The sequence below is a fragment of the Chanos chanos genome, chromosome 10 (genome assembly GCF_902362185.1).
Source record: "Chanos chanos chromosome 10, fChaCha1.1, whole genome shotgun sequence".
Taxonomy (NCBI): Eukaryota; Metazoa; Chordata; class Actinopteri; order Gonorynchiformes; family Chanidae; genus Chanos; species Chanos chanos.
In genome coordinates, this window is record NC_044504.1 from 38,280,143 (window position 1) to 38,306,912 (window position 26,770).

At 42.3% G+C, this 26,770-nt stretch overlaps 1 protein-coding gene across 1 annotated transcript in view; it reads left to right on the forward strand.

Annotated features, from left to right (window-relative positions):
• The first annotated feature begins 1,729 nt into the window (after nt 1-1,729).
• Nucleotides 1,730-26,770, forward strand: part of spegb (striated muscle enriched protein kinase b) — a 60,479-nt gene continuing 35,438 nt past the window's right edge. The window contains exons 1-2 of the mRNA XM_030787644.1: nt 1,730-2,150; nt 26,097-26,201. Coding sequence (XP_030643504.1) covers nt 1,730-2,150; nt 26,097-26,201 — 526 coding nt within the window. The remainder of the gene's footprint in view (nt 2,151-26,096; nt 26,202-26,770) is intronic.

Here is a 26,770-nt window from a genome sequence, read left to right on the forward strand (position 1 = left end):
GCAGCATACTGAACAGTTTCTTTTGTTGCACAGCACAGCCTTGGCCAGCAGGTGGCAGTCTGATGTATTCAAATAGACATTTAACATACTTTTAATTCTGTTCCTGAGGTTTCTGCCTTCACTGTTTGAATGTTTGTTTGCAGCCCACACATGAGGGAAAGAGACTTTATTAGGTCTCCTTTTTTACACAAAATACTTATTCTGTCTGAGTCATCTGTGACAACAATAGCAGGACGCACTGACCTACTGTAGAGGGACAAGGGAGCACATGAACCTCTGTGCTCTGTTTGTCATAGAACAGACAGATCATTCCTGACCTTTCTGTAGGATATCTTTCTTTAATGGAATTCACAGAACATCTGTACCTTGTTCCTAGTTTTCTGTGCCTGGCTGCCGGGCCTCTGCGAAAGATGGAAGTGTCTTGTCAATGAGGCAGTTTGTGAGTTTCCATATCAACTTGCAATGGCAAGGTTTACCCAAGGCAAAATTAAATGTTATCAAATGTGATCAAATGTTAAAATCCATCTGACTATCCAGGACTCTGGATATGGCCAGGTACTCTGTTATGTTATACCAATATCTTATACTAATACTTACCGATGCCGTTGGAAGCAGATTATCTAATGTTGCTTTGGACCCTATGGGTTGTTATTTGTCGGCTATCTTTGACTCATGAATCATAGCTTTTTCCCCCAACTCCTCCCTCTTCGAGACACCATGAAACAGTCTCTGGAGCATACGATTGGCTGTGAGTGTTAAAGGACAGGAGGTAAAAGCAAAGCAGATGGGTTGAACCGTCTGGGCTGTCCAAAAAATGTGACCTATCAGAGTGCAGCTGTCACTTGAAGGTTTAGTGGGAACTCAGCTATCACCTCCCCGTGGGACTCGACTGCTGAGGGTGGGAGTAGTTCTGAGTGAGAGAGCTTAACTCTCAGGGCAAGGGAAAAAAGAGTGGGCACCATTGCCACTCCACAACCTCAATCCTACAGAGCTGGAAACGGAGAACGGGCAGAGTTTTCGGGTACACCTAAGGAGCCATGACTGGTCGCCCTCGGTCCCATAAGAGCTGGAGGATCTAAAGCAGAGGGTGAAAGGCAGGGTCCAGCACTTCCAACAGGCAAAACTAGGAGCTGTTAATGCAACATGATCCTATGGGACTCACTCTAAAAATACCTTTCGGCAAGAGCACATGAACAGAGTCTATCTGCCTAATAGGCCAAAGATTAAAGATTTTGTTTCTGCTTCCTTAAGTGGACTCTCTAAGGATGTGAGAAACATATTCCAAAAGTTTTTTGGTGAAAGTAAACCTGGAGGTAATTGATTACGTGACTGGTAGGAGTTTGAGGGTTTTCACAGTTATGTTTTTTATCTAGACAGTTAGACAGGTTTTAGACAGGTAGGCATTTTCTTTGCCTTTGGAAAAGTTGCAAAGCCTTGTGGAACCACAGCGAGTATTGATGCTGCATTGTAGTTCAGTAATTGTGGATAAAACTATTGGGAGACATTGTTTTGGTGATTTTCTGATTAAACTTTTGGAATACGTTTATCACACTGTACCATCAAAACAGAAATGTAATGGTGGCTTGGATCCTTTGTGAACAATCAAGAGTAACAGGAAGGTTAGAAATACAACCTAGTTTGACAACATTATCAAAGCTTATGTCTTTATTCATTCATTGAACAATACTGTCGGAAGTGAAGAAGACCCCAGCGGTTCATTGGTACAGCCATGAGGAAGGCCGAGGTGCAGATGACCCTGAAGAAGGGGCCAGACGATGGAAGTGTTACCCCACCGAGCCCCCGAATACCCTCTAAACGGGCTAAAGTCAACCCAGATCAAGTGGTACCGGATTCGCCGAGCTCCATATACCCTACCCCTACTCCCCCTGTGTTCATCCGTAAGATGAGGAACGCGGCTGTGGGAACCGGCTGTGATATCCGATTGAAAGTGGCGGTGGCCGGGGATCCTCAGCCCTCCCTGTATTGGTACCACAACGATGAACTACTCACCCTGGAAAACCAGGAGTACGGAGGCCTATGGATCAGGGACTGCAAACCCAGCGATGCCGGCCTCTACACCTGCATCGCCAACAACTACCTTGGAGAGGCTAGGAGCAGCGCGGTTCTTGCCGTCTTGGATCTTGGAGAAGGTAATCATTGCGTTAATGATTCAGTGAGTACAATGGTATGGCGTAGAGGAGCTTCCATGCGGTGTCTAGAAACAGGAGATCAAAAGAAAGTTCAAGGAGACCTTTGACCGCAGCTTAATTTAGCTTGAGAGCTTTGCGTTGTGGAGAGTAACCTGTGAACCACAATAAAGGAACATTATGCCCTCTCACTGAGCCACTGGTGCTAATTGTGCGATATAAATCTCTTAGAGTAAAGGCTAAAGGCTAGCGTTGTCAGTTTAATGGTATGGAGTGATAAAGAGATCAGTGAAAACGTGATAATTAGTTAAATTCGCAACTTATCCCTCGGATGTCTCTCTACAAAATGGAGGATCATAGGGGGAAGACAAGTAAGATGGAGCACACGTATCCCCTTCTGTCACTTTGTTTGGTACGTGTTCCATGCCCGCTGTCATTGCCCTGGGGGCCTGCTTAGCAGAAGAGCGCCGCGGAGAATGAAGGTGGCAGCTGAGGGGCTCAATCGAACTGCTCAGCATCTGAAAGTAGAACTGTGAAATCACCCGGAGCCTGTTCAGTTCAGTTCGGCGTGTTGTCCCGGCTCCTTTATCAATTCAAAAAACAATTCTTTTAAATGAACATTTACAAAGTCGCACCACTGATATAGCCCACTTTTACTGCCACGTCTTTTTTTTTTTTTATCGGAAAATGTACTTTTCTACCTTTAAGGAGGAGAACAAGTCCCTTTTGAGTCTACCAAATGAATATTTCTGAATTGCTCTCTCTGTACGCTTGCGTGAAGTACGCTATTTGGGGTCAGCATACCAACAATGAGAAAGTGCAGTGACAATGTGCAATAACAGTATATAGCATTCTGAAAGTATGTTTTGGATGAGAAGGGATGGTGGAGTATGTTGTCTCAGTGTTCAGGCAGCATGGTGCCCTCTTGTCGTATGTGGTCAGATTAAAGACCTAACCTCTCCACAGTGGCCAAAGAGTACTCTGGAACGGAGGAGTCATGATTTCACATATGCCATTAATCTTCACGGTCAAACTGTCAGCAGAGCAGTTGTGGTTTATGGTCAAGTTTGCGTCTAGGTTACTTAGTTAAGCTTCGTAGTAGTATCTTAAACAGGACAAACTTTCACGTTTACCTGCGCTTTTCTTTGTAAACTTTTCTGCAGTGGAATTCTCTTCAGTTCAACAAATAACAGATGATTGTGTTGATGAGATTTACATGTATCTCTCTGGACTTTTTAGAAAGCTGTGTCTTATTTTAGAAAGTTGTGTCTTTTCATTTTGGGGGCACATGTGGGGTTAAAAGAGGACACAGGTTTTTTTTTTTTTTTTTTTTTTTTCTCCCCAGAGAATGTTTGCTCCTCTTGTCTGCGTCCTAGCTCTCTCTCCGTGTGGTCTATGTAACCTCACTGTGGCCCAGTCTTTGAAAAGCAACCCTGCATGTTCCAGCGAGGCCACACCTGTCACGTCACTCACATGCCTTTACCAAGTCCTTCTCTCTCTCACCCTCTCTCCCCCTCTCTCTTTCTCTCTCTCTCTCTCTCTCTCTCTCTCTCTCTCTCTCTCTCTCTCTCTCTCTCCGGCTCCTCCCCCTTTCCCTCCATCTCTATCTCCCCCTCTCTCTCTTTTCTCTCCCCCAATGGAGTGTCTCTGCCCCTCTGGTTATTTTTGCGCATGGAATGTGCCGGGTCTCAGATTTTTGTGATGTTAATAGCCCACTGACTCTCCTGTTTCACAGGAAGACATCACAACTATATATAGTCTCTTTAGTGAGGAGCCATGTCTCTATTCAATCAGCACCAACTGCGTGGACCCATAGATGACTGTCTCATTTAGACTGACTCCCCAGTGTCTTATCAATACAAGTATCATAAAAATACTATGTTATCTAGTAAACTCATTCAAAACAATTGGCTCCTATGAGGATTATATCGGACATTAAAAAAAAAAGCTTCTGAACTAGATCAATGTTAGCAAAGACTCTCGCACAAGTTTCATTAAATGAGATTTTATTTAAAAAAAAATTGTTAACTTGACCTACTGTTGTTTGTATACTGAAATGCATTTATGAAGTGCATGCATCGAGTTAGTGTTGAGTTTGCTGACATTTAAAGTAACTTTTAAAGAATCCCTTCTATGCTTCCAGCATCAGGTTCATGGCAGCTTCTGAAAGTGTCATTGATCATAGTTTCCCCTGATGATTTGATACTTGTCTCATGCATTAAAACACGCTGAGACTGGCCTACAGTTTAGCTAAAGGTATCCTGTGAAGCTGATGAAAGTCCTAACAGAACATAATGATGTAGTGTGTAATTGGTTGTCACTGAACACAAAGCTGTTGGTTTACAGAAGATAAGCATTGGCTGAGGAGCAAGGAAGCAAACTGATGTGTCCTCAAAATTTTGTCCTCCTTACACCAGAATTGCTCATTTTGGGGTGAGCAGGTGAAAATCATCAAATTTGCATGAAATCCAGACGATTTTGGGGAAATGACGCAGGATGAAAAGATTTTGGATTCACTTCAGTGGAATCAAAAGTTACGCTGTCTTTGTCGATGCACATGGTCCCCCAATGCACCATTAACGCCTCACGGTGCATTTCCAGGCCGTATGGTGTGTTGTCATAGCTATACTTTGCTTTTTATGAAGTAAGCGATCCAACCATCTAACAACCTGCTAACAAACTCTTGAGAGCGTAGTTATGAGATAGATGGTTTTGGTGATCGAGATGGTCTTACAGTCCTCTAAATGAAGATCCAGATTGAAAAGGGGACACTTTGTGTTGCTCTTGGGTGCAGTGCTGGCTAATTTTCTCCCCTGATAGGACATGGTCTGTTTTGTGCTCTGTCTCTATTCACAGTGCAGAAAGGCACCATAGATGTACAACCAGTCTGCTTAAACTGAACTCTGCTCTCCTCAGTTCATTTGAGAGGGCATAACTTTACTTGTAGCATTCACATATGCATGAAAATTATTTGCATGAAATTCAAAAATGAGTTTTGGAAAATTAGGCATCTGTTGCAAACGGTATAATTTTCATCTGGGTAAGGGTTAATGCAATGTATGAGGCTACAAACTGGTTGTGATGTCACATGGACAGTTGTGTTATTTCACAGTTCTTATCCCAGTGGATTTCCCTTTGGTAAAGCAGGAGAAGGTGTTGTAAATGTGTCTCCCAGTTTGATTTGGCATTTCTGCATTACATCTTGTTTTTTCCTCACCCTGCCAAAAATGGAACAATTCATGATTCCAGAATTCCAGAGCACTCCCGTAAGATGTATTACTGAACTGGATTTGCAGTCCTAATTCTTACTGGCCTTAACTCATTATTTAAATATGTACTCTTAATTGCCCAGCTTGCGCAGGTTATGCTGTGGTTGCCTTGGTGAGTTAGGCTAAATGGTGCAGAGGAGCCTAGCGGGTCTGATGACTGTATTTTGGAAATGTGCTTTGAGCAGGGGCAGGGAGGGAGCTGATGTGCTGTCTCCTGCCCACGCGCTGAAGTAAGAAGTACAGGAAAGTGTCGTTTCTTTGCAGTATTATTGTTCCTCGGAGCTCTTCCCCATAGGTCAAACCATCCTCCTTCACAAACACACATCACTATGCATACTGAAAATCCCTCTAACCAGATTCGTTGCCTTGGCATAAAAATGTTATCTCCAAAAGAACAGATTATAATCCTGGATAAATGCAGATTTCGCGTTTTGACTGAATTTTAAATCCTTGTTTGTTAAACACAGCCATTTGCATAAAAACATTCATTCATAATTACCATGGGCACTGATGCAATATACTGCAGCTATTGAACATCCGCTCAACATCTCAGACAAGAGGCTCAAATTCAATTTAACCAACTTGCACACAGGGTAATAAGTGCCTTCTAGTTGGCATGAGATTTGCTGATGTTGTCCTGTGACACGCTGATATTGAGAAGCTGTGTGTTCACATACAAACACTCAAAGATGAAGAGAGAATACCCAGAGAGATGACTCTCCTCCAGTCACTCCTCAAATCAATATCTTCATATTTTCTCAGGGGATGTTCTTGTGCCACATCAGAAAGGCACAGGAGAATGAATCGATACTTTATAAGAGGTGAAATGCGACATGCTGTAAATAAATGAGATAGTGGGTAATTGACCCATTTCCTTGAATATGTCTTTTGCGTGGAGCTTTTGATGAGATAAAACAAGCTGAAGGTTACATCGTGTTTTCTGAATACATTGCTTCTCTGGTCTGGCGGTGGTAATACACTGTATGCTACTGTATGTAGTCCATTGCCCCAGTTCTTTAAGAGAATTATTCTATCCTCTTGAATACATTTCTTTTTTTTTACCATTTAACGATGATTTTACTTTGCTTAAATGCATCTTGTCTGTTTTGTGAATTCATTTTTTTCTACATTAGACTGTCTCAAACCAAACCACTCTCTATGCTAAATGCTTCTGAATGGAAGCTATTTCTAGACTTTTAAATACACACACATTCTTTTCTACGTATATCTGTCTGAATATGCCAAACACATACAGTATTAAACAGAAAAGCTCATGGAAAAGAAAGGGGGGGGGGGGGTACATGTAGAGTTTTTTATTTCACTAATAATAGAATAGACAAAAGAACAAAACTAGAAGATTTAAAGTAAATATCAGGATAAAAAGATGTGGAAATATACATATACATATATATATATATATATATATATATATATATATATATATATATATGTGTGTGTGTGTGTGTGTGTGTGTGTGTATACACACACACAAAATATACAGTTATATTAATTAAAAAAATATGTATGAATATTTGATCCAAAAATATTGCTATGGGGGCACATTACTTTTGCAAACCTATTCAATGTGCAGTCTGTTTGTCAGGATGTAATTGCCTTCTGAAACACTATTTTTGTATATTGTGGAGCAGATTTCAAGAATACACCAGTTGATGAAAGGAATACAGATTCAGCACATCTGTAATACTTACAAAGAGCAGCTTAGGGAGTGGAGACCAGAGGGCCGAAAGGCGAGAGGAAGGCTGACACAAGATCAATAGAATGACTCTTAAATAGTTCATTGGTTAACAAAAGGAAGAAAGAGACACTAAAGTAGTTTATGACAGAGCAGTGGAGGTACCCAGTGTATCTGATGAGAAATTGAATCAGAGCTGAACTGTCACATGAAAAAAAAAAAAAAAATCATCTTTCCAAACTGCTGCATGAGCTCATCGCAGCGAAATGCAGGGAGCCTGAAAATGAGTTAGCACAGAGCAGAATCATGGCCCAGGTCCCCCGCACGGAGTGGAGCTCTCTTATCTGACTGAAGAGGCGGGAAAAAAAGACAGCCGGAAAAAAAAAAAAAAAAAAAAAAGAATATCACACATATGTTCTTCAGCTATAACTGAAAATCAAAAGATTTATTTCAGTGTTACTACTAAACTGAGAACTGAAGTTAAACTCTTGAAAAGAGAGGGCTGAAAAATGATCAAGGGTAAAATCAGAGAAAGGTTCTGTCCTAATCCACCTCTAATTACAGAATTACCGCAACACCTGTTCACCTGTGGAGTAGAGTAGAACTGCTGAGCAATACTGTTTTAAAAAAAGAAAAAGAAATTGCATTATTTTATAAAAATCCAGAGTTTCATTTCAAACAACATTAAGGAGAAACAGCTCATCACCCTGGGCCAGCTGAACTTGCCTCTTTCAGAAGTTCGCTGAACCCCTCTGCTGGGTCAACTGTCTTTTCAGTCTTTAAAAAAGACCTCGCAATTGTACTTTTCCTCAGCGAGATATGATGACTCTTTTTCCAGCAGGAAACAGCGCTTTAAAGTACTATCACTTGTTGTCTTTGGAATGATTAATATGTGCTAATGAAGTTAAATCTTTAAAATGGCTCTCACTCTGTTTTCCTTAACTGCACAGTAAAGAGAAGAATCCAAGAGTGAACAATGACATACATACATATGTATACACATACATACATATATGCTTATATACATACATACATACACACACACACATACATACATACATACATACATACACACACACATACATACATACACACGCACACACACATACATACACACACACATACATACATATATGCTTATATACATACATACATACACACACACACATACATATACACACACATACATACATACACATACATATACACACACATACATACATATATGCTTATACACATACATACACACACACACACACACACACACACACACACACACACACACACACACACACACACACACACATACATACATACATACATACATACATATATGGTTATATACATACATACATACATGCATACATACATACATACATACACACATACATATATGGTTACATACATACGTACATACATACATACATACATGCACACACACACACACACACATACATACATACATGCACACACACACACACATACATACATACATACATACATACATACACACACACACATACATACATACACACACACACATACATACATACACATACATACATACATACATACATACATACATACATACACACATACATACACACATACATACATACACACATACATACATACACACATACATATATGGTTACATACATACGTACATACATACATTCATACATGCACACACACACACATACATACATACATACATGCACACACACACACACACACATACATACATACATGCACACACACACACATACATACATACATACATACATACACACACACACATACATACATACACATACATACATACATACACACACACATACATACATACACACATACATACATACATACATACATACATACATACACACACACACATACATACATACATACACACATACATACATACATACATACATACATACATGCACACACACACACATACATACATACATACATACATACATACATACACATACATACACACATACATACACACATACATACATATTTTCGTCCTGCAGCATTGCACCTTGTGAGAGACCGAATGCCACAGCCCAGAGTTTTCGTGATGTGAATTGTTTCCAGCAGGGATAATAAATTATGAAAGAGCATGTTTGATCAAATATGTGTGGTAACAGAACATGCTGCCGCAATGTCTGGTCTTTTTGTGAATAAATTCAGTGAAGCTGGGTGATATTCATAATTAATCATTATTAAAATGAACCATTATTAATCGTTATTAACCTAAGAATTGACTCTGTTTGGGAATATATGTGTGTGTACATAACAACACATATATGTATGTGCATCTATGCAGCTCAAACCTCCATGATAATCAGTCCATGGTAACTTGTGTTTCTGACTGTTTTCACCTACTGTGATTTTTTCACTGATTTAGTCTGAGTGTTTTTTGTTATGTTTGTCAGGTTTAGCATAGTGCAGTACGGTTTCATTCTGGTTTGGAGTTTTAAAAAAAGGGGTGTTTTTTTTTTTTCTTTTTTTTTTTTTTCGGTATGTAACAGAGGACATGTCAGTAGAATTTGGGTCGTGATTTTTGATGACTTTGGTGTGAAAGCTGATTAATAGGATGAGACAAGACCGTGCACATATAAGAAATGTATCGTGGTCTGTAATCCTGCAGTTTCACTCTGAGGGAGGGGATGAGCTGATGATGAGGCTGAGGAAAATGACCCCAGAAATAGAGCATCTGACTCACAAGTGTTCAGACGAGAGAGAGAGAGAGTAGGAGAGAGAGAGAGAGAGTAGGAGAGGCAGCCTAGGGTGTATTGCAACCGCAAAAATGTGAAAAGTAGAAAAATAAAAATTCTAAGAACCCAGGACAACACTGTGAAAGAGATGTCTATATCTTGCGCCTTTTACTGTTGACTCAGTGTTGTATTGACAGGGCCGCATTCGAATGCCTGGTCTGAAGTCGCTGGCTATGTTTAGATGTGAAGGTAAGCTTTGAGCAGTTTCCGCGGTGATTGCATGCTTTACCAGGGATAAGAATCTGAAGGGTAAGCTCAGTGCTGTTGTCTCTGACTCTGTTCCCATTCTGTGTTTGAGATCAGAGGCGATCGAGACCTCTGCACCAGGACAATATTGATAAACATGGTTTTGTTGTTCAGGTGTCAGAAGAAACTTTCAGGGAGTGAGGTTTAATAACGAGGACGATCTGCAATAGCATGCAGGGCCACTCCCAGTCTGCTGCCCCAGTCAACGGACGATCTGCAGTAGCATGCAGGGCCCCTCCCAGTCTGCTGCCCCAGTCAGAGCTAGTGTACCACTATAACCTACAGAGTGTCTCATCTGGGAAAAACCAGTGGGAAGTTGTGATGTTATATTGATGGATATAAGATGTACTGGTTGGGAATTTAGGACAGATCGTTATCAATAGACCTTAACATGATAACTGAATCATGTTCTGGAACATATGCACCGAATGTCCGAGAGTACAGTGTTACTCCAGATTCTTTGCGATGGTACACCAACACACAGCATTGTTTTCACTCTTACATAAGCTGTCACTGAGCCAATCAGAGGATAAGCTTCTTCTGAGGAAGAAAACTTTCATGCGCATACGGTTGACAACACAGGAGGATACTGTTGGACAAAAGTAGCTGACAGAAATGTAGCATTTCCATCATACACAGAGCATTCAAGATGAACATACAAGAGGAGTGTTCTCAACATAGAAGACGTTTAAGATGGAAGACCTTTTTCTGGATGGTTCGTTCATTTGCATAAAAACAGCAGAGGACCTGTTCCAGAGGATCTGCTTTGAAAATCTATTAGCATATCAATGCCACTCACTGACATATTTCAATGTATACTAACAAAGTGGCATTTCAGCACAGACAAAGAAACAGGCCAATCCCTTGATGCACCTCTCATAAGTGACCAGAGCAGAATGAATTTAACAAACAGGATGGGAATATAATGGTCTTCTGTGTGGGTGGTGTTTGCTTTGGCTCTCTGTAGCCTCAGCTTTATTACAGGTTAGATTAGCGTCTCAGCTTTAGTTCAGCTTAGACTAGCCCTGCCAGTGATTTTAAACAGGGCTCACGTTTTATTCATAAAAAAGCTAAACTAATGCAGTGTGATAGAGCTTCAGATATACCGCTGTATTTGAAGCTGGAGTTAGAAAGATGCAGGTCTGTAAAAGACGGGAAGATTAAAGAGGGAAAACGGCTCAAAAGTCTGCAGACAGGTGTCGTGTTACAGTCAGTGAGAGGACGCAGCGGTTAGCCGTCTGAAGGGCATGGTGCTGGTGTGGCATGTAGTTAGCTCCACACAATGGTATCATGTTCATTCTGAGTAATTACTCTGATCTGACAGCATACTCTCCATGATCTGTGGCACCAAACAGACGCCCACAGAGAATACTAAGCAACTCCTGTGGCTCAGTGTGTTTGCTTTGTGCGTATTCTGAGCTGCGTGAGTGCCTAGCCCATTAACAGAGCGTCTTGGAGAGCTCCAAGACTATGGTGTTATTTCCCGTTGCTGAGCTGCAGTTCAGAGTGAAGCAAAGAGACTATCATGTTCTCTCTGAGACAGAAACTGCCCTGTGTAGGGTTTAAGCCTTATCCTCCAGAGGAAAGGACAGACTATGAAGTGGGTAAATGACTTTGTAGATGCAGTTGTTAGATTGTGTGGAGGGCTGGCGGATCAGTGAAAGTAATGCAAGTTCAGAGTTATGGCCTATAAGCTATAACACTTTAACACAATCACGTATTTAGTATATTGTAGATGGTTTGTTGGTTATTTGTTGCCCTCTGCCTTGACTTTTGTAGACATGCTTGGGCCAGTCTTTTGGGTAATGGCTGTTATTTCAAAATGGACAGTTTTACTTTGTTGCTGCATTTCAGCTGTTTTTTGCACTACACATTTCTCTCTTGCCTAAATGTTTCAACGCTTATCATGTACCCATGTACTACAATGAGTAAAAATAAACTGTAAAGATTTTACTGCAGTCAAACAACAGGGCTTAATAACCAAAACAACCACAGAGACGCAATCATTTCTCTCCTGTCTGTTTACTAAGCTTCACTGATTGTCAGTTGGATGTCTCTTACTCCTGTCTGTTTCATCTTTAAAGTGGCTGAAAATAACTTAATGGAGTGAGAATGGATCATAAACAGAGAGAAGGAAATGGTGTATGATGTCATGTAGGAAAGAACTGCACATCTGTTTTGGTGATTCCATTTGTGATTCCACGGAAACGGAATTCTAACGACCCTGTTTGCTGTGTTCTCTATTTTAATTGGTTGATGGGATTCCACGTGACGTCACTACTGAATTTTGGTGTACCTTTGCTTCCTGACTGAACCTCCAGGGTTGTGTCCTCGCCTCCTGGTGACCAGCTCTGGAGTTAAGGTGGATTTTGAAGGAGAAATGGGAAGAGAGACAAGACATTGCGTCCACTTTTGCAGGTTCTCCCCTGTGAAGCTGTTGAGAGGAAAATTGCAGCCCGAGCTGCACTCTGCACTCTTTCTCCACCAGTCTGACTTTCTCCACCAGTCTGACTTTCTCCACCAGTCTGACTGCATCCCCCGTTCCTTACGCTCCTCCGACTGTTTACGCCTTCGATCGTTTTGTGTGACGTGTCTTTGCTGCTTCTTATGTTGACTTTACTGACCTTTGTTAAAATCCTTGTAATTGGTTGAGAAACATTATATGGGACATTTACTCTGACCTACTGATGTTTCAAAAAGAGAGAGAGAGAGCGAAAAAAAGAATATTTGATACCTGGCATGTTTGGAATCAAAAGCATTGTGTGGTGACTGGTATGCGCATCTGTGAAGTGTGTATTTGATACATAAACAGTGTGGTTGTAAACACAGTTGTGTTTGCATGGGAAAAGATCCCGGGCAGGTTTGGCAGATCTCACTCATGCGTCAGCAGTGCGGTCTACAGAGCGGCTGGGGTTGCCTTCGCGTTGCATAGGGGGGGTTAATTTTAAAGGCCCCCAGAGCCTATGTTGAGTGGAGCTCTGGTTTCCAAGGCGACACCAGCAGGCAGTCGTCTCCAGTCAGGATTACTCAGTGGAAAGAGAGCCTCACGCCCTCTCCATCTCCCTGCCAAGTTTGGCAGTTCTTTCTCTTCATATCAGGACTACTTTATTCATTCTGTTTGGCTGTGGGAGGACAAAGAAAACACACAAACATGTCATGAAATATTGAATGAGGTCAGTGCTGCAGTGAGCAGTGAGACTTTGACATGCAGTGGGGTTAAGGCCTGCTATCAGCCACTCTGTGTGGTGTTAGCATGCTAGGCAGGGACTGCGTAGGCTATGGTAAATACTCCAGTGTTAGAGCAGGTATACGTTTTGCCTAGCCGTTTAATCCTCACGGCGCATGGGATACATCATTTCATAGACAGACAGACAGACAGACAGGCACAAGTACAGACAGATGCACAGATAGATAGATAGATAGATAGATAGATAGATAGATAGATAGATAGACAGACAGATTTCTTTTTAGTGCATTTAATTCATTTCAATTTGGTTACCAAATTTTGTTCGGGTTTTTAGCCAAGTGAGTTATGTAGGAGATGAAAAAATAAATTTAAACCACAATCCACAGAACCACAAACATTTCTAAGTCCATTTTTGAGACAAACGGCGTAGAGGGAGAAGAGTTGGCTTGTGCTGAGTCAGTGGGTCAGAGATAAAACCGAAGCAGAACAGAGTTGGTATAATTCCATTATCAGTGCCTTGCTCTGTTAGCCTCTGTCCCTGATCTGAGCGCAGCACTGGGGCCTGATGACCAAGGCCCTGTGAGGATCAGACGAAAAGCAGACTGCACTCTCAGCTCAGACGACCACGCCTGTAAATGCCCGTCCGTGCTACATTACAGATCCCTATCCTGCCGACTACTGAGAATGTAATCATATTTTACACGGGAACAGGAAAGAAAAATTCAAGAAAAATACAGAAATATGTCTCTTTCCATTTTATTTTTTTGTCCTTTAATGGTCTAAATGCATATGTATACTGGTGGAGAGGATGTGTTTTGTAGTGGGTGGGTGAGTAGCTCTCTGAAGTGACGAATTCTGTGCAACTGCTGGGTGTCATGGTGCATAGAGCCTGCGTCATGGCACAGGCAGGGGGACGGGGGGGGGGGCAGGGGGATTTCCACCCGCACATACTTAGCTTTCACATGACTGGTACTGGCAAGAAAGAGAGAAAAAAGGATAGAGGGAGAGAGAGAGAGAGAGAGAGAGAGAGAGAGAGAGAGAGCAGTGAAAGGCATGAGTAACGAGTGAAGAACAAAAGAACAGCTTTCTTGTGGTCGAGATGGAGGGAATAATGGTGTCGAAAAAAGGGGGAGATGAAGAGAGGGAGCTAGTGAAGAGACAGCGAACGAGAGAGAGAGAGAGAGAGAGAGAGAGGGAGAAAGAGAAAGAGAGAGAGAGAGAGAGAGAGAGAGAGAGAGAGGGAGAGAGAGGAAAGAGTGGAGTTAATTTTGAAGGGGGGGGGGGGGGGGGGGGTTAGAACATGTAGGCGGAGAGATAGAGGAGGGAGGGAGTTGGGTGGGGGGGGGGGGCACAGTTGGAAGTGTCAGTTAGAGTACCCTTTCATGTCACGTGTACCTCTGTTTCAATTTTCAGACGAGAGACAGCTCACAAAACAGGGAGTCTGGGTTCTGTAGTTTATGACAGTTTTACTTTTTTTCTTTTTTCTTTTTTTTTTCTGTATAAGAGGTTGTTTGCAGTGGGGAAATTGGGTTTTAATGAAAAAGACTGAATAGTTCTCTCCAGATATTCTCTTGCATTGTCTCTACAGGAACAGGAACAGACAACAAAGTCAGTGCTTATGCTTATGTACACACACACACACACACACACACACACACACACACACAGAGGCGCAATTTTATTGTTTTGTTATGTAAGCTCCATGCGATGCCAGGCATGGTTTCTGTAGGGCTGAGGAAGATTATGAGGGTCTGAAATCCATCGCTTTGCAAAGCCTCTTGCACTGAGAGTGACAGGCCTTTCCCCAGCATTATCTCTTCATTACTCAGACGTCAGCTCACTTTACTTCCCCAGTGGTCACCTCCACGCGCTACACGCTACACGCCACACGCCACACGCCACACGCTACACGCTACACGCTACACGCCACACGCTACACGCCACACGCCTTCCTCTCTGCTCTCAGCCCGTTAACGGCAGGGCTGCAGTTAAGGCAAAGCCAGGGCTCCCTCGAACAGTTTCACAGGCCGCGTAAAGACCTGAATAGATTAGTCTCTGTCCTCCACCCATCATGGCCATCTGCAGACGCAGGAAAAGACGTCTGCTCCGCCGGGCAGACGCCGTCTCAGACCTGGCTCCCTCGCCCAGGCTGCTGTGGCTCCGTTATCTCTGGTGCTAGTTTATGTTTGCCTCATTTAGCATCTAATTCTGCGTCAGTGTCATTAGTGTCACAGACACAGTTTTTGCTCATTTCTCTATTCCTGTTGTCTTTTCTATTTTTAGCGCCACAAACACACAATATTTCATCCTAGCGGTCTGTGCTGTTCTTAGAATAAACAGGTCCATGACAAATCGGAGACAGGCATGTTTTCAGCTCCTTTTCAAAGGTAGATTTGCGTCTGAAGTGACTGTCTCACCTTACGGCTCTTTTTAGCTCCTTCCTCAGTCTAACAAGGAGCAGTTAGTGCTGTTTCTTGTGAGAGGCAGGGTGCTGTGTGTGTGTGTGTGTGTGTATGTGTGTGTGTGTGTGTGTGCAGGCTGTGCTGTTTCTTGTGAGAGGCTGGGTATTGGATGTGTGTGTGTGTGTGTGTGTGTGTGTGTGTGTGTGTGTGTGTGTGCGCAGGCTGTGTAAGGAGTGAACAGACCAAAGCTCTTTCTGTCTGAACAGAGCCCTTTAGCCTCAAACACTCCTCGGATCAGACAGTCACTGGACCGGAACTGCTCAGATGTAACTCCTGTTCACTCCCACACACACACACACACACACACACACACACACACACACAGACACAGCGACACAAACACATACACACACACACACCACACAGACAGACAGATAAATGTGTGCACACAGATAAAGTCACCTATACACAAACACTCACACAAACAGGCAAATTCGCATGGCTTTGGTGCCTAAGTCCTGTGATTTATGTCCCTCACACTTTGCTAAACCGAGCCGTCTGGGTTATTACACCATGCTCGTAGCGTCACTCTGATAGCTCCATATTTCATTAGATGGCTCCCTGGGGAGAAGAGATGGGAAGTCCTGGTGATGGAGCCCTGCTAAAGCTTCAGTGCAGAAAGCATAAGCCACATACTCCCAGCTCCCCTTGCGTTTTAATCACCTTCACCATTAATCGCAGAGTGACTCAGTTCCCCTGCACTGCTGTTAGCACTCCACGTTAAGACTGGGATCCATAATGTTCTCGCTGGAGGGGAGAGCAGAAACAAACAGAGGGGGCTCTGAGAGACAGAGCTGAGACTCGCCGGACTCTTTTAGTATGACTCACTCTCTCTGAGCAAACTCTGCTGCTTCTCCCCTTTTCACGTTTTCACCCACGTTTAGTCCCCCGGAATCTTTCAGTCGTTTATTATTTCATCACGTTGCAATCATGATGAATGTAATGCTTCGAAGTCCGCTCATCCTCGGTGAAACCTTAAAACGTCCTCTGAGCGTCTACACGGATGTTGGATTGTTTACAAATGTGTGGTACCAGTGAAATCATGCCGTTTGCTCTACTGACCCAAATCAGGGACTTCCCCACCCACTTCCTCCGCAGGGACGTCACGTGAAGCGTCCGACAGAGCTAAGGACCGTAAACGTCTGTGTCGGCCGCCCCTCGTGGCGTGCGGCGATCGGGGGGGGTCCAACAGAGCCGAGTGTTGTGATAGCTTCTGGGTCGGATCAATGGCATCCCGGCAGCAAGTCACGAGAGAACAGACCTGGCTGCTGGCTTATCGATTACTGTCTCAGAGAGAGAGAGAGAGAGAGAGCAGGAAGGAGGTGTCTGGAAGCCAGACAAATGTGGGACAGAGACGTGTGTCGGAACGAGGCACAGGTCAACACGACAGAGGCAGCCACTGAAACCGACTGATAATCATGCTTTTTGTCAGTAGCTGAAACTCTGATGGAAAAAAACCCCCAAGAAAACAGCAAAGTTGGCCTGGTCAAGATACATCCGTGCAATTCATTTGTTTAGGCAGATCATTCTCAAAGCTTGTTTTAAAGATGTGAAGAGGGGCTGTTACCAGCTCAGACTCCACATGATGAGACTGAACTGTTTGCATGTGTGTGAAAGCAGTGTTTGAAGTTAAAGGTTTTAGAGGACATACAAACTAAAACGTCTCATTTTAAACGCGAATGAGGCAGCTTGGGGTGAGATGTTGGGTCCTGAGTTTTAGATCCTCCAGAACACCTGGACTGAACTGGGAGACTGTGTGTGACAGATGTGAGCTGGAGCAAAATCCTGTTGGAGGATGTGTTGTCAGGAGGAGGTCTTGCCACACCCTCTGTGCACATGCCAGCACATAATCACCTGAAAATGGTCTAATATGTTCCCTGGTTCTCGAGCTTCCCTTTGGAAAAGTGAAATGGATGATTTGTCTCTACTGCACTCTGTCGAAATCATTCTCCAATGTGTGTGTGTATGTGTGCGTGCGTTTGTGTTTTCGCATGTGTGTGTGTCTGTGTGTGTGTTGGGGGCAGGGTGAATACGGAGGACTCAGCGGCAGCTAGCAGCACATTTAGACAAAGAGTGCAGAGGCAGGCAGTAATGAGACAGGCATAGGACCACTGATACACTGATATGTTATAGTAATGAGACAGGCATAGGACCACTGATACGCTGATATGTTATGGTAATCAGACAGGCATAGGACCACTGATACGCTGATATGTTATGGTAAGTTCACACCCTGCTTGCTACTCTGCCTCAGTAGCTCAGTGGAGATGCTCTGTCCATAATGAAATGTGTTGAGGAACAGTATATGAGGATTTTTTGTTTCTTTGTTTGTTTGTTTTTTTTTTTGAATGACTTTTGATTTTTTTTCTCAGGCCTGATGAATTTCAGATGTTTATAATGACTGATCAATTTTAGATGTGTAAAATGACTACTCAACTCTTGTTGATCCACAGAGATTTAAGACAGATGATTTAAGCCATTCACCTTTTTTTTAAACAATTATTTACTTTAGATATAAACTCTATTGTATGACATGTATAGCCAATACAAAATTATTATTACTAATCTATACCAACATAAAATGCTATGTCTCTCTTTCCCCCCCTTAAAACGTAGACATGGGTGGACCAGTGCTGTAACCTTTTTGTCATGGGAATTGTGCGAATCATCATTCTGGCCAAGAAATTTTCTTTGTTTTGTTTTTTTTTAACTTGTTTGAATTTCTTTTATTTCTTTCTTGTTTTTATTTTTTTTTGTCCCTGGAGGGGATGATTCATCATGCAGAGTTTAGTTGAAATCCATTTCATGGTTGTAGGACAGGGCGAGTGCAAATGGCTGACTGCTACTTAGCAAAAGGTACGGGAGAGCAGAGACCGTAGCCTGTGCTGACGTCACGCTCATTGATCCTCAACATACATATACACACACACACATATATATATATATATGAATAAAGAGAGCCAGTGGGTTAGGCTGGCTTGAGCTGCACACCCTCTCTCTTCCTCTCTGCCTCGGATTCACGGCTCCTCTCAGAGAAGAGAAGAGGAGAGAAGAGAAGAGAACAGAAGAGAAGAGAAGAGAAGAGAGAAAGTGAGGGGGAGAACGAACGAAAGAAAAAAAAAGGAAAAAAAAGTCATGAAGAAGGATTTGCCAACCTGCATCTCTCAGTGCCGTTCTCGGGAGGGCTGACTCATTCTCTCTCTCTCTCTCTCTCTCTCTCTCTCTCCCTCTCTCCCCTCTCTCTCTCTCTCTCTCTCCCCTCTCTCTCTCTCCCTCTCCCTCCCCCTCTCTCTCTCTCTCTCTGGAGAAAGCGGGGCAGGGAAAACGTGCTCTCTGTCATTCTCCCTTGCTCTCTCTTGGCTGCTGGCTGCTATTGTTTGGGAGGGCTCCTCCTGACTCGATTACGCTGGACTCCTCTCCACGGCTCTCTGCTCCCTGACAATGCTTAAGCTTTGGTATCGCTGACGGGCTGGAGAAGGGTTCCCGGGGGCTCCGGCTCTTTCCGGCTGTAGGGAGGGGATGGAATGACACCTGCTGAGGTTTTGACAGAACACAACTCTCGCCACCTTACCGGTCTGATCCGCTCTGTAAAAGAAGCAAGCACAAGTGTGTTTTCTGTGAAATCTACGCAAAATTTTCATTTTGTTTTCCGCTGAAGGAGTACATGACAGAGATAAGGCAAATGTGAAGGAACTTTCCTCACTTCTCCTCAGATATTTTATTCTTCAGAGACTGACATCAGTTTTTAAAAGTGATGTGCCGTCAGACCTGTTAAACCAGACTCTTGTTTTGTTTTGTATTTGTTTTCTTTTAACGCGTAACTGCTGGCCTGTAATAGGATCAGTTTGTGACTATATGTTTAATAGAACGCTTAGGTCAGCAGCGGTTGCAACACTGAACTCCCAACAGTCGGAAAACATTCCCTCCGTCTCACCTAAGCGCACCGGTGGAGCGGGCTTTATCAGAGCCATGAAGAAAATCTGGTCAAAGAAAAGATTCCAGGTGAGTCAGGCATGCCTGTTCTCAACTTTACTCCTGTGTTCTTCTCACCTTTCTCTCTGGCCGAATGATTCACCTTTGTCCTGTATATTCTGTATTTGGTATTCAGTGTGAATGGTGTGTGTTTGACTTGTTGTAGCTCTTGCTCTTTGTTCTGTGTGTGTGTGTGTGTGTGACCCTCACCAACGTGCCCCACCCTAGTTCTGTAAACAGTCATCACACGTTTGCTTAATTTGATTATATGCATTGCTCTGCTGCGCAGATAAGTGCTCAAAACTCATTACTCTCTCCATATGTTGTTGTCCTGCTGACCTGTGATTAGAGGAGGCCTTTGGTACAGGGTACCATGGAGACAAAAGATGGCCCAGTGTGCTTCCCTGTTGACTCACCAGGGACAGTCTTTAACAGACACTGACCATTCTCTTAATGCACAGGAAATGGCCAACTAATCAAAGCAGACAACTGCAGGATCTGAGAATGTGCCATGCTCTGCATTTTAGGTTTTACAGCAGGAGTCTGTAGACATATGGTAACTCAGCATGGAGGATATTATGGTGAGAGTCTAATAAAACCAAAATTGCTTGTAGCAGCAACCTCATTATTCACTCTGATGCAGGTCTTTAGTTTAATTTGAAAAGTAGATTGTCTATTCGTTTCACGAGCAGGTTATAGAATATAGGGAGTAATTTTGAATTGATTTTTTTATGTTATGTTTTATCTGGGGGTATTACAATGGAGAAATGATACAAAACATAATCATATTTTCCTCCTTCCCTGTTATTATTTGTGTATGAGTGGGTTTGCGTGTGTATGTGTGTGTTTGTGTTTGCGTGTGTGTGTGTGTGATGATGATGTTGATAATGATGATGATGATGATGATGATGAAATGAAAGCGGGGGAGCAGGAGAGAGGGATACATGAAAGGAGGGAAATAATTGGCTGGTCGTCTGCCGACAGAGATGAGCAGGTGGCAGAGACAGGGTGACGGAGAGACAGCACCGTGAGCACAGGTGCCACTCACCAGTGACCCACTGTTTCAAATTTAGGTCAAATCCTCAAACCGTGGCATGCACTTTATTCTTTATCAGCCTGTCCATAATAATGATGCCAATGTGGAGCTATTCTCCTGTGTCTCTGTAGTGGATGTACTGTATTTTGTAACAGACTGATTGATTTTCGTTTAGTATAATTTTGTTATGCTGTAAAATTGATCAATCTCATAAATAAATGAGAGCTCTACTTGTCAGTGTTCCTCGCCCCCGTTAGTCAACAGCCTTAAATCACCTCACAACGTAATCCACAGACTTGAGCTCCTCAGCAAACACAAACAGACGTTAAGGGGTCCGTCAGGCTTGAGGTGTCAGTGATACTGTCTCTCTCCGTGGGAGCTGTGTCTGATGAAAAGCATTGTTGTCTGAGACCGAAGAACCAGCACCTCTGAGCTAGGGAAGCGGAACGCGAGCCAAGACTAGACGACGAGACCCAGATTAGATAGAGAGCAAGTTTGTGCCCAACAGGCACGGTTCATAAAGAACCTGGCAAAAGAAAAAAAAAAAGAAAAAGAAAATAAATGAAAGGGTGACCTAGGGTTAGGATGATTCATCAGACTGGCCAGCAGTCCTGTTGGCTGTTATTTGATTTATCCTGTGTGAATTGCTCTTCTGTGGATTGTGCAGACGGCTGCTGCTGGTGCTGTCCAAGGTGCTAACCAAATTCACAAAGGGATTTTTGTTCAGGAAGTGGAACTGTTAGAAAGAGCCAAAAAAGATGTAACCATATTCTGTTAAAAAAAGAAAAAAGAGGGAAAGAAAGAAAGAAAGAAAGAAGGAAAGAAAGAAAGAGGCTCTCTTCTCTTCCTTCTTCTAGATGATTTAGCACTTCCAGCCTGGGGCTAATTATTATGACTCAAACTTGTTTCTCCTGTGGTGCGTTCATTGGCTGCTGTCCTGTTAGTGATATTGACATCACATTCATCCTAATCGTATTGCCCAAATTACCACAGTCGACCGCCGGGTAATGGAATACGTCTTCTTAACTGGATAAACAGATGATGACAAACAATCTGATGTGAAGATCAGGTCTTTTGAATTGCTTTTCCCTGATGCACTAATGTTCCCTGGAGACTCAGGAGAAACAGTAAACATGTGCTCTGTCCCTGAGAGCAGTCGACGGTCTTGGATTTTACAGGTCACCCCATGTAAGGGTCAGACAATTTGTCTACAAACCTCTGGGTGGAAATTGGATTCAAAAAGTCCAAGGACAAAGAGACGAGATCTCACCCTTTGGTTAATTTTCTGTGTTGCTGTCATGGTAACCCCACCCAATCCTGCCCCATCCTTGTGTTTACTTCATTTTATCTATTGTGCCAAAGCTTTGAATGCCTTAATAGTACTGGTTATAGTGTACTGTGATATAATACATACTAACTACGACTTATCAAATCAAAGAGAACACAGGTCATAAATCTGTATTATAGAGCACGGACACTCTATACAATATTGTTTTTAAATAAAAATGGGTATAGATTGATGTTTATGACTGCATGCAGCATATTTCTTGGTCTAAATATAGTTAATGTTATAGGTCATACACCATAATTCTGTAGAGGACAGGGCTGTTGGTGAGCTGACATTGTTGAGAACCCTGTTTTAGACACAGTATAATGACCGTCCATTATCTGAATGAGAGTGTGGTTAGACTCTCACTGATGCTCATATATCTGCGTTGAACCTTTTATGGTTATCAGTCGTGTTTGGCATGTCCTTCTCTCATGTGACATGAGCAGAGGGGCTGCTGAGGGCTCTTCTCCGACAAACTGAAGACACAGATAAAACACAGAGAGGTGGATGCTCCTCCACCTTCGGTCTGTTTCTGAATGCGGATGCAGTGAGCATTTAGATGTGTTTAAATAAGAGAATGAGAACACTCAGTTCTGTCTTCCCCTCTGTTTGTCTTTTCCTCTCATTCGCCTCATTAACTAAATGAATTGGAAATGAGCACAAAGCACAATACACGAAGAGTCAAAGAACATCTCAAACCCTCAGTAGCGCCACTCGAAAGATTAAAAAAAACAAACAAACAAAAAAAAAAGTACAGTTCAGTGACACAGCACCCTCCCACTGTGTACGTCACTGCAGAGACATTAGGAATAGCTGGCTGACAGTGGATTCTCCTCCTCACCTATCATACTGTAAATCTGGCCCCTGTGTGTGGGAGATGGGTGACACTCTTATCCTCCCTATGAATTCTCTGTCTGTCACTCCCACCTCTCATAGAGTGGCTGCAATAAGTCTGAATTGGGTCAGGAGCACTGAAATTTCCCTGGGGATCCACACATGCTTGCCACTTCAAATAGTCTCAATGCTTGAATGCTTTCCTTAAAGAGCAAAGTTTCTAATGCCTTTCCCCTCTGTCTCCCTTGTGAGGAGTTATTCAAGAGAGAGCTTCAAGTGTGCCGAGACAGTCGACCAATGTGTGTGTTTGTGTTTGTGTGAGTGTGAGTTTGTGTGTGTTTGTGTATGAGTGTGTGTGTGTGTGTGTGTGTGTTTTCCTCTTTGCAATGTAATCAGGGCTGTAAGCAGCTGCCCTACTCTGCAGATTGAATCTAGGCTAGTAGGACAGAAAAGGACACAGTTTTGGAGGACCAGGAGAGAGAACTGGCAGAAGACTGAGAATTAGTTTTTGGCTTCATGTACATGTTTGTCCACTGAATTGTTGATGTCGTTTTTTTTCTTTCACATTAATGACTGATCCTGGGTCCAGTCATAACTCATTTGACTTGTCACATGTGTGTGATGGTATGTCCTAATGTTTTCAATTATCTCTGAATTCTGATCAGTCTGTAAATGACCTCTCTGAAGTGCTTTTTTTTTTTCTCTTTTTCATTTCAGAAAACTGGACACTCTAATCGAACGTTTGGACGGTTTACCCATGGTGTGTTTGGTTTTATAGATAAAAGGTTATTACAATTAGAGAATTTCTAAGAGCATCTCTGAGTTTGTCAGTCACTGTAATGTACGGTCTTTGTTTTAAGATAAAGGATGTGTGAAAAAAAACAAAACAAAAAAAAAAAGATTGTGGCTGAGTTCTAGCAAAAAACACATTCTTTAGATTGGTTTGGTTTTGAGGGAAAAGTTTATCACTGATTCATTCCCAGAACACACAGCATGTCTCTCCCTGTGTTCCGCTGATGCGATGTGCTGTTTGTTCTTCTGTCCAGGTGAAGTGACAGATTCATCTATAGAGAGAAAGTCTTACCCCGCGGCTCTAAGCACCACTGTTGTTTTATCAGTTAGAAACCACAGACCAGACAACATAGATGAATATCGCCACATTCCTGCTGGCAGACTACTCTAGACAGAACAGTCGAAATGAGACAAATGTCAATGGGTTTCTGAAGAAAAAAAAAAGAAGAAAATGAAGTAAAAATAGCTGGCCTCTTTACGGCTCTCTCTCTCTCTCTCTCTCTCTCTCTCTATATATATATATATATATATATATATATATATCTGTTGATCATTGCCCACTGTGTTCCAGAAATACATCATACAACCCAATCTTATGATGGGTGAGAATCTGTGAACAGTGGTATTTTTCTTTTTGTTTTTTTCTAAATCCCATAATCATATCTAAAATGCAAATTCGTCTCAGATTTCTCGTTTATGACGGTGAAAACTCAGCACTAATATGGTAAACATCAGATTTACCTTCATCCTTTATCTTATGACTGGCTGTTAAGACCAAGTCTCTGTATAACTGTGCTAAAACATTGGTTCAGTTCTTGTTTTCATTTCATAATAAAATATTTCTGTTTTGTTGTTTATTTGTCGGAATTCTTCTGAAGATAAGATGGTGTATTGCGTTCATGTTACGTTCACCAATGTTCGCCGAGTGTGTGACTCTGGGCAGTCTAGATTGACTTCTCTCTGCGCTGTAGTAAGAGGAGGCCAAACAATGTCTACATTTAGTTTAGAAATGTGATGCTCAGTGATGTTGGAATTAATAATTCATAATACATATATTACACAGAGGGAATTTATTCTTTGGGACATTTCCACTTAAAGTGATAAGATACAGGCATAAATTATTCCTTAAAATGAACAAAACCATTATAAGAATATTTAAACAGCTTCAACAGATGACTGCTGGATTTTATTATAAAACACTGCACTAATACTGTGTATACATCAGCACTATATACCAATGTATAATGTATACCAAGGTTCATTTTTGTGTTTCATATGCATTTTTTGTATAAATAGTCAAACACATTTACCGTTGCCATAATCAACCAAGAGTTATCTGTTTAACCTAAGCACTATTTGCCTTTATTCATTTATTTTTTTAATTAGTCATGTCTATGCAGAACTTAATAAGGTCTGAATCAGCATGCATTTAAATGCTCAGGCTTCCAGGTCAAGACCGTGTGAAGTCTACACAGGAAAGCTACGTTATAAAGGTTTAATCTTATCAAGTCCTCCTGGTGATTAAAAAAATGTAAAAAATAAAAACAGAGGGTGAAACTATGGCACTTTTATGTTTCGCCACTTGCCATTTTCCTAACTGCCATTGCAGTGATAACAGTCTTGAGCTGATGATGTTTTTGTGCTGCTAAATCCTGACAAATTCATTTCTGACTCTTGGCCAAAAAACAAAAAAAAAAACAAAAAACCTTGGCCTGAAATTGAGGAGTGAAAACAACAAATGTATTCATCTTGCAACACATAGAGCGTGACATCATTATGGTAACCACCAACTGTATCGCACTGACAAACTGTCAGGTGAATGTGTGAGGTCAGCAGTTTGTGGCACAGGCTGGAGGTTGGGGGTTGGGGGGTGTATGAATACATTACTGAGATTGGGGAGGGGATTCTTTACTATAGTAACGGTGCTTTATTGTTTGCTTCTCCCCTCTGCCACTATGGAAGCGAAGTTTTCCGCTCCTGCAGGAAGCAAAGTTATGGTAATGGACCTTCTGTATTCGAGCTCCAGCTGTCATTCAACTCTCATCTTTTCCCTGACCATTCCTCTTCCACTCTGTGTCTGAATGTTCACTTATCACCTCACCTTGCATTAAAATTGTTACCAGCCTTGTTTTTTTTTTTTTCCCCTGTCTTTAATTTAAATTTGGTTTAATGATGAAGAAAAGGTTTATAGAGGTTCTGATGAAACACTAGACAATTGCCTCAGCTGCACAGTGTGCTCTATTTATTAAGCTTCTTTTCAACTAAATGATTATCTTCATTTCCAGTTAGTGATAGTCTAACATGGTGTGATTTCTTGCACCCCCCCTCCCCCCCTCCAGACTCAGAGACCACAGAGGACGAAGCACCTGAGCCCCAGATATCCATGGAGACCAAAGAAGGAGACAGGGGTCTTCAGGACCAGGCTGTCCAAAGAGTGCCTGCAGGTAAATCATGCTGTTTTTCTGTCTCTGTATGCAAAATGACTTTTTACCGCATTAACATTCAGTCATTACGCAGCTCACAGTTTACACGTTTACTGCGTTCAGCACACACTTGCTTCTGACGATTCCCAAGTCAATAGTGTCCACTGTCGGTCTCTTTAAACGCTGTAGGTGGCTTAGCTGCAGTGTGCTGTACAGCACCAACAATTTCACCCTATCACCTTAGTCGGTTAATCAAAGACTACCGAAGTCTTCAAAGTGCCTCCTAAAGATAAACACATCATGTGTGAAGAAATAATGAAATGCCTTTTTCTGTTTGAACTGGAAATGCTTGCGTCTGCTAACTGGACCTGAGCTGTGACTTTTGGCTTAGAATTCCAGGATTTCCCTCTCGCAGCTTGTGATAACCTTTAGCTTGACAAGCAAATAGCTGTTCTTGAGGCTTGATATGCTAGCTTGCGTTATTCTCATAATACTACACTAGTTTTAATGCAGCTCACTTAGACACTGAAGTCAGAAACACTGATATGTTCTGGTGTTTGGGTCTATCTGGTTTACTTTCGATTTTCATA